Source organism: Lipotes vexillifer, unplaced genomic scaffold, assembly GCF_000442215.2.
Source record: "Lipotes vexillifer unplaced genomic scaffold, Lipotes_vexillifer_v1.1 scaffold393, whole genome shotgun sequence".
In the NCBI taxonomy this organism is placed as follows: domain Eukaryota; kingdom Metazoa; phylum Chordata; class Mammalia; order Artiodactyla; family Lipotidae; genus Lipotes; species Lipotes vexillifer.
The window spans coordinates 112,967-125,247 of record NW_006774564.1 but is presented as its reverse complement, the minus strand read 5'-3'; the positions used below and the strand labels follow the sequence as shown (position 1 = coordinate 125,247).

Here is a 12,281-nt window from a genome sequence, read left to right as displayed (position 1 = left end):
CCAAAAAAAAAAAAAAAAAAAAGTCATCTGGGGAACTTGTGAAATAAAAGGATAGGTGTGGGGCAGTATTGGTAAAATTATAACCCTCTGTGTTATTTTTCATAGAGCACAACACTTGGCTGATATCCTTTCTTCTAAAGGCTTTCCTGCAGAGTGCATTTCAGGTAAGTTCATCTCTTAACTTTAATCTTTGTTTAGTATCCTGACTTGAAGCTTCTCCAAAGTCAGGAGGAAGAGATCCCACTTCCTGAGTTGTCTTGTGAGTATGAGGTTACACTGAGTCTTCAGAGTAAAGGAATTTCAGGTTTATTTTTCACTGGGATTTGTCTTTTTAAGAAGTAACATGGTATATACTAAAAAACTAGAAAACTGGAGTTATATCCACAAAGAACTTAATAACTTTACAAAATAGAGTCTGTCTTCGTTATCTTAAGATAAACATTGTAAAAAATGCAAAGAATTGCTAACTAAATTGACTTTTACAGTCTTGTGGAAGGCAAAACTGATTCATTTTTGACACAAAGCTAAATTATTACTGTTTACCTAGGAATGAAAGATTTAAAGGAATTTTTGATAAGTGAGATCCTTTTTAGAGTTTTGATTGCTATCTCAGCTTAGTTTTTAACCTGTTAGCATAAGCTCATTTAGTCGTGGTATATTATGAGATACTGGGAAGACTGTTTTCTGATGGACCAGTATTTGAATGATAGATCACACTTCAACACCAGATTGGTAAACAGCTGGTTAAATCAATATTATTTTCCTAAGAATTGTTAAACCTCATATGGCACTTTGTAGATATAATGTTATATCTGCAGGCATAGCCTAGTCACCATTTAAAATTGAATTTCGAGTTGATTGCCTAACCATATTTTAGAAGATTCTGACTTTAGGTTTTTGTTTCTGACTTTAGTTCTTAGATTTGCATATAAGGACAGAATTAACTTTGGTTGCTAAAGTGTTAAGACTGGCAATTATGATTTCTGGTTTTTGTAGATTTGATAAATGTATGTTCACTTGTTTTGTTTTTTTTTTGCGGTATGTGGGCCTCTTGCTGCTGTGGCCTCTCCCGTTGCGGAGCACAGGCTCTGGACGCTCAGGCTCAGCGGCTGTGGCTCATGGGCCCAGCCGCTCCGCGGCATGTGGGATCTTCCCGGACCGGGGCACGAACCCGTGTCCCCTGCATCAGCAGGCAGACTCGCGACCACTGCGCCACCAGGGAAGCCCTGTTCACTTGTTTTTATATGACTTTCTTTCTGGGTCTTTTTAGGCAACATGAATCAGAATCAGCGTCTTGATGCTATGGCTAAACTGAAGCAGTTTCATTGCAGAGTCCTTGTTTCCACAGATTTGGTAAATTTCCTGTTCAGTTTGGGTGATAATCCATCTGGATATATGTTCTGTTATCAAATGTACAGATTTCATCTATTATTTTAGGCGGGTGTATCTGACAAGAATACCAGAAGATAATTGTCTTTCCAGTGCTGGGGAATATGGTTTCTTCCTAAAAATGTCTTCTGTATTTTTATCTTTACTGTTGAAATTAGTCATTAGAAATGAATTTTCTTTTCATTTGCTCCTAAATACCCTCCTTGCTCTTAAATATCCTATTCTTTTTTTTTTTTTTTTTTTTTTTTTTTCATACTTGTCTTTGGGTCTTTTGTTTCCAAACAAAGGTGTTACTCTAAAATTCATCCTACTATTCTTTGTAGTATTTAACACATTGTTATACACATTTCAGATTCATACAAGTAAAACTTAAAGATGTAAAAGCAGTACCTTGGGAGTAAAAATAAGCAATTTACAGATCTGACTGCTGACATGCATTTGGCTGTGTTGGGTCTTCATTTCTGTGCAAGGGCTTTCTCTGGTTGCGGCGAGTGGGGTCCACTCTTCATCGCGGTGCGCGGGCCTCTCTTGTTGCGGAGCACAGGCTCCAAACGCGCAGGCTCAGTAGTTGTGGCTCACGGGCCCTGTTGCTCCATGGCATGTGGGATCTTCCCAGACCAGGGCTCAAACCCGTGACCCCTGCATTGGCAGGCAGATTCTCAACCACTGCGCCACCAGGGAAGCCCTTAAATATCCTATTCTTAATTTGGCTCTTGCTTATACTGAATAATGTAGTGTGCCATGCAATGGCTAGTGTACACAAACAACTGTTCTCTTCTTCAATTCAAGACTTCCCGTGGAATTGATGCTGAGAACGTGAATCTGGTTGTAAACCTGGATGTTCCATTGGAGTGGGAGACATATATGCATCGGATTGGCAGAGCTGGCCGTTTTGGTAAAAAAGGAAAGAAAAAAGTTTGGGTGCTTTCTTTAAGGGGAGGAAGCTATAATGTGACAGGTGGACTTGAAGTGTCATTTATGTGAAAATGATTTACTACTTAACATTCCTTCTGTGCTTTAGGTACTTTGGGACTGACAGTGACCTACTGCTGTAGGGGAGAAGAAGAAAATATGGTGATGAAAATTGCCCAGAAATGTAAGATCAATCTTCTGCCTTTACCAGGTATATTTTGTCTGTTTCATTTTGCTGTCAAAATAATAATGATAGGCCTAATAAAAATAATAGCTAACATAGAGTACTTATGATGTGTTGGATACTGTTCTAAGTATATATGTTAACTCATTTAATTCACACCACAATTACTTGAAGTATGTGCTATTATTATCTACCTTTTGTAGATGAGGATATTGAGGCATAGAGAGGTTAAATATTTGTCTAAGGTCTTACAGCTAATAAGTAACAGGGAGAAGATTGCAAGCTAACTAATGACACATGAAAAATGAAAAATATTTTCCTACTGTATTAACTCCATATTTTACTTTGTAGCCCTGCAATTTGATTTTATTCTTTTATATCAAGGGATGTATTTTACCTCTTATGTTGCTATGAAGGTAATTCTTGCCATACTCTCCTTTGTCACCATGGGGAAGGAATAGTATCTTTAATTTGAACACTTCTGCAAATGTTGAAGTGTTTTCTTTTGATTTTAATGAATCATTTATCAAGCTGCTTTTTTTTTTAATTAATTTATTTTTGGCTCTGTTGGGTCTTTGTTGGGTCTTCGTTGCTGCGTGCGGGCTTTCTCTAGTTGCAGCGAGCTGGGGCTACTCTTCGTTGTGGTGCACAGGCCTCTCATTGCAGTGGCTTCTCTTGTTATGGAACACGGGCTCTAGGCACGCGGGCTTCAGTAGTTGTGACACGTGGGCTCAGTAGTTGTGCCTCCTGGAAGTCCCCACCCAGTTTTTTAGGGTTTCTAAAAAAGTTTTCAAGAGATCATTAATAGTTTCAAACATGCATTGTTTCCAAGACAGCAGTTTTAAAAAGCAGCTTGGGGCTTCCCTGGTGGCTCAGTGGTTAGGAATCCACCTGCCTGTGCAGGGGACATGGGTTCGATCCCTGGTCTGGGAAGATACCACGTGCCGCAGAGCAACTAAGCCCATGCGCCACAACTAATGAGCCTGCGCTCTAGAGCCCATGAGCCACAACTACTGAAGCCCACGAGCCTAGAGCCTGGGCTCCACAATAAGAGAAGCCACTGCAATGAGAAGCCCGTGCGGCGCAACGAAGAGTAGCACCCGCTCACCGCAACTAGGGAAAGCCCGCGCGCAGCAACCAAGACCCAATGCAGCCAATCAATCGATCAATCAATACACAAACAAACAAACAAACTTATTAAAAAAAAAAAAAACAAACTCCTGGGTGGAAATATGGTTTATTTGCTATACAACTGACCCTTGAACAACAATGGGAGTGGTTATAGGCGCCGAGCCTCCATGCAGCATAAATCCCTGTATAGCTTATAGTCAGCCCTCCATATCTGCCTTTCCACATACACTGATTCAGCCAACAGCAGATTGTGAAGTACTGTTGTACGTATTGGAAAAAATCTGTGTATAACTGGACCTGCGCAGTTCATACCTGCAGTTCAAACCCGTGTTGTTCAAAGGTCAACTGTATATGTTAATGTATGCATGTTAGTGCGTGTATATGTATATATACGTGTATAGATACATAAATGTATACTTATATAGTGTATACATGACCTTCTAGAAGATGTAGTTATTGAATGTAGTTATTGAATAAATATAACAGTGAATATTTTACCAATTTATATTTAACTCCTTTATTGAATTTTACAAAGCTAGATGAAGCACAGGTTTGGGAGTACTGTGAATTTTAGTAGTTTTGGCTTTGTGATAACTCATTTTCACAGATTTTTAAAATTGCTCTAAGCTTATGTCCTGATTTACAAAATATTTGTTTTTAGAGTAGATGGTCTTTAGGTTCTCTATCAGTTCTAAGACTGTATTTTGTTAATTCTCTCTATGTATAAGTCTATTGGTGATCTTTATAGTTATAAATAATGGAAAAAGTAAATGGAAAATTGGTACAAGAGAGTTAGGACTTGTGGTAGGACTCAGTATCATAACACCTAGTGATAAAAATAAGATTTGCCTTTGGTTACCGGAAAGTGACATATTTGGATCTTTATGAAAAGTTAACAGAGCCCCGAAATGATGAGAAAATATTTATAGTGTTAGATCTATACTGGACTAGGCACTTGTGTGACAACAGACTGTTTGGGTGAGTTGCCTAGAGCAGGACTAGGAGGGAATTGGCCTGAATGATAGGTCTCCACAAGCAAGGGATGGCACCTTAGTAGGAATCCATGTTTAGTTAGAGGGTCTTTTCAGTGAAGGATCAAGAGCCACAGCTGAAGAATCCAGATCTGAGGGAATGAGTAGTGGGTACACATACATGGAACACCACTAGCAGCAACAGACAGGTGAGGTCTTTGTAAAGCAGGGCCTCTGTGTACTTAGTCTGCCTAAGATGAAAATTGGTCACACTTTGGAAAGATCTGAGTGCAGGTGGAAGCAAATTGTCACGCCTGGATGGGATAGGAAATTTATAGAGTTAGAGCCAGCAAGTTTTTTTAAACTTACAAGTGCCATTGGTACCACAGATCTTTTCACAGTCATCTGGCTTTTTTCCCCGTGGAGGTTTTTTTCCTCCACCGTTGCGGGCAGTGATTTCTCCCTGGTAGAATATAGGGTGGCAGATTTGCTTGGGTACAGGGTTACAGTTGTAATATTTCCCAGTTGGTAAGCTTTGGGGAGCACAATCCATTTTCTAATATCTTGTTTTGCTGTTATCAGTAGTGAGATAATGGGGAGGAGCTGGGGAGAGGGAGACGAGGAAGGATGGGGGAATCGCTGTAGAGGCATACCTCACTCCTAGAATAAGCTCTTTTCGAGTGAGGGGGTATGGGATGGGTCTTTTATATTTTTGGGCAAGTTTCTTTACTGCAAGTTTTGCTTAGGTCTTTTAAAATCTAATACATTAAGCTTCTTAGTATAGTGTTAGTATATTTTGTTTCTTAATCTTATTTGACCGTGGAAAGCTTTATTAATCCATTCAGAAAATGCTGGTCTAGAACAGCTCGAGAATTTAATACTTTTTTTATTCCTTTTATGTAGATCCTATTCCTCCTGGTCTGATGGAAGAATGTTTGGATTGGGATGTGGAGGTTGAAGCTGCCATGCATACATATGGCTTAGCAAGTATACCTACACAGACCCTAAAACAAATTCAAAAAATAGAGAGCACCTTTCAAACTCAGAAAGCTCATGGTAACCACATGGCTTCATCTAGAAATACTTCTGTATCTGCACTATCAGTCAAATCAAAAAATAATACCAAACAAAAGCTTCCTGTGAAAAGCCACTCAAAGTGTGGAATTGTAGAGAAAGGCATGTCACCAAAAGAACTGGGCTGTGCCGTACAATTGGAAGAGCAAATGAAGAATTCTATTCAGACCTCTGTTGAAAACTCTACTAACAGTCAGCACCAAGTCAAAGAAGCTTCTGTGTCACTCCCCAAAATTCCTTGTCTGTCTTCCTTTAAAAGCCATCTGCCATGTACTTTGACTTTTGCAGAATTGATGGAGGATTACGAACACTATATTAAAGAGGGGTTAGAGAAACCTGTGGAAGTCATCAGACACTACACAGGTCCTGGGGATCAGACTGTGAATCCTCAAAATGGTTTTGTGAGAAATAGAATTACTGAAGAGAGAGTGCAGATATTGGCAAGTAGTAGCCAATCTGGAGAGACTGAGAGTGACAGTGATTCTTACAGTTCAAGGAGTTCTTCCCAGAGCAAAGGAAGTAAGTCATACTTGGAAGGTTCTTCTGATACTCAGCTGAAAGACTTGGAATCTATTCCTGTGGGTGGCCGTATCTCTTTGGAACAACCTCTGAATGGAAATGACACCCCTCATCTAGTAGAGTATCAAGAATCACCTGAAATCAAAATAAAGACAAGGCATAAAGAGGGAGCTAACCATAACCAGAGAGCTAAGCAGAGCCGGAGAACCCTTCCCAGGCGGTCTTCCTATCGATTGCAGACAGAACCCCAGGAAGATGGTTGGTATGACCGCCATAGGGAAACACATCCGAGTTTTTCTGACACCTATCAGGACTATGAGGAGTACTGGAGAGCTTACTACAGGGCGTGGCAGGAATACTATGCTGCTGCTTCTCAGTCGTATTATTGGAATGCTCAGAGGCATCCAAGCTGGATGGCAGCCTATCACATGAATACCATTTATCTACAAGAAATGATGCGTGGCAACCAGTGATTATAGGCTGTACATCACGCCATCTGGGGATATCAACAAGTCATACCTTTGGATTGCCATCCTCCTTGACCTGTAGTAGAGTGGCATATAGTGGCATTTTTGAGGAACTGGAGAAGTTTTGAGGCTTTCCACTGGGACACATCTAGTTTTCAGATTGTTTTGACCTAAATCAACCTGATTCAGGTCAGATGAATTATCTTCTTTAAAGAAACTTCCTGGATGAGATTCTTGAAAGAAAATTTGGGGGACATAGAGCTAAAGGTCCCAGGGTGCCATTTTCTATAAGCCGTTCCAAAAAGAAACACTTAAAAAGACTTATATACCACTGCTTGCTTAAAAGAAATAAAAACAGTTGAGATTTGAAAAATAATGCTAGTTTATGCTGTGGAGTTCTTTTTCCAAAAGTCTTGGGCTACATTTCCATAGAGGTGTGTTCTTGTAGAAATTTGTAGCATGGTAGATCAGAAAGCCCCCTCTCTTTTTAGGTTTAGGCAGGAAGGAATAAACATTGCTTCAGACTTTCCTGAAGGTCCTTTATTTGATGCTGTTTGCTTCCAGTAAAAATATTAATTACCAGTAAAAATAGAAACTTAGCCAAGTGTGTTGACATGTTTATTGTTCATCTTTTGAATATCTTTTGTCTTTAGAATTGTGGTGTGTTTTTTGCTTCCAGTAAAAATATTAATTACCAGTAAAAATAGAAACTTAGCCAAGTGTGTTGACATGTTTATTGTTCATCTTTTGAATATCTTTTGTCTTTAGAATTGTGGAAGCTGTGTTTTTTGTTTTTGTTTTTTTGCGGTACGCGGGCCTCTCACTGTTGTGGCCTCTCCAGTTGTGGAGTACAGGCTCCGGACTCACAGGCTCAGCGGCCACGGCTCACGGGCCCAGCCGCTCTGCGGTATGTGGGATCTTCCCGGACCGGGATACGAACCCGTGTCCCCTGCATCGGCAGGCGGACTCTCAACCACTGTGCCACCGGGGAAGTCCTGTCTGTGTTTTTGATGTGCATTAAATAGCTAAGGATCATCAGTAGTGGCTGTCTTGTTTTTGTTTCTCAGGAAAAGGAGCAGCTCTTAATCTTTGTTGATTTTTGGATCCTTTTATGAATCTGATGAAAGCTATAGATTTGTCCCAGAAAATTTCTCATTCTATAAACAACAATTGTATATGTAATTTCAAAGGGTTCATAGACCCTTTGAAGCCCATCTGTGGAACCCAGGTTAAGAACTGCCGTACTCTGCTGGTAGGCTAAGGGGAGTTTCTAGCATTTTTCTGAGATGCTGTATCTGTAAATTATGATTTAGATAAATGTAATTGGAAGTTCCATATTCTTTAATTTCTTCTCTGTAGCAGTTCTTTTATGAATATACGAAGTTTGGTTCCCAAACTTCTCTGTGAACGGATTTGTGGTGAGAGAACCGAGTATGAATAGAGATAGTAGTTACTTTTTAAAAGGGGAGGGAAGCTCTCCTTTCCTGTGTGCATACTTGTCTAGGCAATATAAACACTTTCCCCCACGGCTGTCAGCAAACATCCACAGCCATTGTCATTTACTGTCTGACACTCACATAACACAGCCCTAAACTGTTTAACTTAGATTCCTGTCATTTGGGTTGGGCAATGATATGCTTTATTTATATGTATCAGTATTGTACATGTATTGCCAAGTTAGAGTGAATTAATTAACACTGTAAATAGCAAATCCATAATTAGGTCCAGAATGTCATTAAAAAGACTTTAATTACATGTTTAAATAAGATCTTGTCACTGCTATATAATTGAACTTTCCTCTTTTTTTTTTTTTCTACCCTTTCCCCCACAATACAGTCAAGTTCACAGTTTGTCATTGCTAGGGAATTTTAATCAGGATACTCCTGCATCTTAATTAGAGATGAGGGTACCCATTAGTCTTGAAATTAATTGGATTCTCTTTTAGGATTGTCTTGTGATCGCTTTTTTTTAATAGAAAAATAAGCTGGAGGTAAGCATATACATAACATGAAAATAATACTGTTTCATTTTTCATGAGCATTTGCTAGGAAAATTTCAGCAGTTACCTTCCCAAATAAGGGATGTAGTTATTGTGGCTGTGGAAGGAATCTGCTGGCATTTGTATGTTACTGTGTGTGGAATTTTAATTTGGAATTGTCATTCTAGGTGTATAACCCCTTAATCTTTTGGGGACTATAGATAGGTTTTAGGCAAATTCACTTGAGAATGTTTTGTTGTGTAGTAGAAGGAGCAGTTGTCTTGGTTGACTCTGTTACTACCTATTTTTTACTTTGTACTAGTCATTTAACCTCTCGGGGTCCAATTTTCTCATCAATAAAAGGAGGCAGTTGGACTAGATTTTTAGGGTCCCTTCCAGTTCTAAGATTTAACTAATACATGACTAGTAAGAGAAGATAATTTCTAGTTAGAGAAAAGAATAATCTTTTTATGAGTATAGAGAGCCTTTATACATTCACTTAATTTGGATGAGGGTTAGTGTGAATTGGTTTAATGACTGAATTCTAGAATACTAAATACACTTATTACAGCTGTTCAAGTTAGGCTTTAACTTAAATTAGGCTAGCAGTATTAACATGTAGAGAAATGTTTGAGAAACCTGTTGCTTTGGATAATTCTGACTTAGAGGATACAAGTTATTTTGGGTAATTAAAAGTAATATTTTCTGAAGTAGCTTAAGTATTGCAATAATAATTGCTAACCTTTTAAACATAACCTAACCTTAAAAAAAAAAAAAGGTTTAAAGGTAAACTTCAGCCCCTGAATACTAAAAATAATTGAACAGAAATTATAGTAGTTACATATCAACTCATGAGACAAGGGAATAGTTTGAAGTTTTAGGGTTTTTTTTCTCCCCCAAATATAAATATAAATAAACCTATGTTAATCTTAAAAGATAAAATTATGTTTTTGATAGTCATAGCTGACGTTGGAACTCTGACAAGGTTATTCTCTTATTTTGGCAGAATATGTTTATTGTTTTGTGCCGCCGTGAACAAGCACATATATCCCAGTTAACATTTAGTGCTTTTTAATGAAAAAGCACGTATTGCTCACCACATCTGGTTTCGTTACTTTGCTCCAGATTATTTGAGCTGTGAATCTGTAGTGACACCTAGTGGGTGATAAGGATATGAACATCAGTGATTGAAATGAATTTCACAGCCAACTTCTAGGGCCTTCTGGCATAACGGATTGGCCTTAACCTTCCATTTCTATTTTAGTTTTCATTTATTGGGATCTGGTTGTGGGGAAATCAAAAGAATCCCCGTTGTTCTTGCCACATTACGGTGAAATATGAAAATGCCTTTTGCTCTCACTACCTAAACCAGAATTAAGGTTAGAACAGATCTTCAGGATATCTAATCCAATCCCCTCATTTTTAAGAGGAGGAAACAAACCGAAGCCAAGAGAGAAGAGACTGATGTGAAGCCATATAAGTAAGTGATAGAACCTAAGGGCCTCTGTCATCTGATTTCCAAGCTTTCTGCTATACCCTGTATAGCATTTAATTTTGTTTTTAGTTTGAGATGTTGGTTTAGATGAAAGAGTGGATATTCAGTGTATTCTCAGCAGAACCAGTGTAGATTAAAAGCATATTTTCTTTCAGTAATACAGGGCTGTGTCTCAAAATAGATCTGTTGGCAAATGCCAAATGCTTTCCCTGTTAGTGAACATCCATGACTAAAGCATACAAGCAGGCAAGAACCGTCTCAGATGTCATAGAGGAGTTGCTTTCATTGAGGGAGGGCAGGGAAGGGAAGATGAGACTAGACCTTAAGTACCCTTCTGAGATTCTGTGAGTCTTCTGGCAAGGAAGAAAGTCTCTGTTCAAATATATGGAATCTTAAAAAAAAAAAGGTACTGATAAACCTAGTGGCAGGGCAGGAATAAAGACAGACATAGAGAATGGACTTGAGGACACCGGGAGGAGGAAGGGGAAGCTGGGACGAAGTGAGAGAGTGGCATGGACATATATACACTACCAAATGTAAAATAGATAGCTAGTGGGAAGCAGCCGCATAGCACAGGGAGATCAGCTCGGTGCCTTGTGTCCACCTAGAGGGGTGCGACAGGGAGAGTGGGAGGGAGACACAAGAGGGAGGAGATATGGGGATATATGTATATGTATAGCTGATTCACCTTGTTATACAGCAGAAACTAACACACCTCGTAAAAAAATTATACTCCAATAAAGATGTTTAAAAAAAAAAAAAAACTTCCCCCAAAACAAAATTACCCTATTTTCTAATGTATAGCAGGAGAACTGGTATTAAAATAAAGAATCGTAATCATGTTAGGGTTTGCGGCACATAGTTTGTTTAATCCAGATTGGATACATCAGGTACAGCAGTGGCACATGACTCAATACCGTAAATGATATACATTTTAACATATGCACTACAGTTTCAAAAGAAGACGACAGGAAACTCAAGAGTTTTTTTTCCCCATAGAAAGTTTTCACATGTTTATCTTCCTGCAGTTTTGTACAGTATTTCTTCTTTGCCATTGTGATGTTGGTAAGCAAAGCCCATTTATTATATGAAAATAGAAAAGAACACACTTGATGTTTTTCACGATAACATTAATGGGGGAGGGTGACCCCTAAGGAAAACATTACATTGGAATGTCTGATTATCAAAAATATACCATCCCTCCCACCACCCAGGTTTGTAAAATAGTCTGTTGGTCCAAGGAGCCCCCCAGGACTTGGGTCAGTGCCCTACACTGGTTAGTGTGACATTATCCAGTGTAGTTAAGTAACTTGCTAAGATAAATTCATTCCCACACTTGATGAGAAAAACATAGAACATTCTGAGTAGAAAACAAGACTCAAAAGGAACCCCTTTAAAGCTGTTTCTTTTTCTGATCCACTTTCTCTTAGTTCTAATGATGCTCTTCATGATGCTTTTTGGGCTCCAAGGGTGATGGGTCATAACAATGCTTTTCCTTCAATCATTTTAAAGCGTTGCAAATGCTGAGATTTCATAAGGACATCAGAAAGGGAAAATAAAAGTCTTTTTGGTTCCTGTTTGTCATGGTTACCATGCCAACTAGATTAGAAGGGAAACAAATATTGCCTTAGATTAACAGCATTAGGATCTTTCTGCCTTGTAGTTACCTGGTAATTGAAATGAGGGAACCTGGATCACTAGAATTCATTAATAACCTAAACATCTAGGTTTAGATAAATTTCAACCACTACCTCTGCAAAGTTAAAAAAAAAAAACAAAGATAAGGAAAAAAATCTAGGTACATCTTTCAATGTACTTTCCCTGCCAATATTCTAACAAGTGACATGATCCCGAACTGCAGGAATCATAGTTTGAAAACTGGGTAAAGTCCTCAACATATCCACAAGTTGACTTTTTTGTTAATTGTCGATCAGCATTAACTATCCACTTTAATTTCTGTTCAAATTATTTTTCTTAATTTCACGTTTCTACTTGCTGACTTCATACTCCTGTGTGACTGTAGACTCGTGTTCAACTATCGTTGAGACTATCTAGTCTTTTGAACAGGATTCTATGCAGTTAGTGGTGAGCTTGACACTAGTTATGAAAAGAGGGGATGAAGGAGAAATAGTACAGAGTTTGCTTCTGGAGGTCCTGGTTC

The 12,281-nt window shown here is 38.7% G+C and overlaps 1 protein-coding gene across 1 annotated transcript in view; it reads left to right on the top strand.

The window, feature by feature from the left end:
* Positions 1–7,236, top strand: part of DDX20 (DEAD-box helicase 20) — an 11,065-nt gene extending 3,829 nt beyond the window's left edge. Inside the window, exons 7-11 of the mRNA XM_007449269.1 lie at positions 106–164; positions 1,271–1,353; positions 2,179–2,284; positions 2,411–2,512; positions 5,491–7,236. Of these exons, the coding sequence (XP_007449331.1) occupies positions 106–164; positions 1,271–1,353; positions 2,179–2,284; positions 2,411–2,512; positions 5,491–6,653 (1,513 nt within the window). The 3' untranslated portion in view covers positions 6,654–7,236. The remainder of the gene's footprint in view (positions 1–105; positions 165–1,270; positions 1,354–2,178; positions 2,285–2,410; positions 2,513–5,490) is intronic.
* The last annotated feature ends 5,045 nt before the right edge of the window (positions 7,237–12,281 follow it).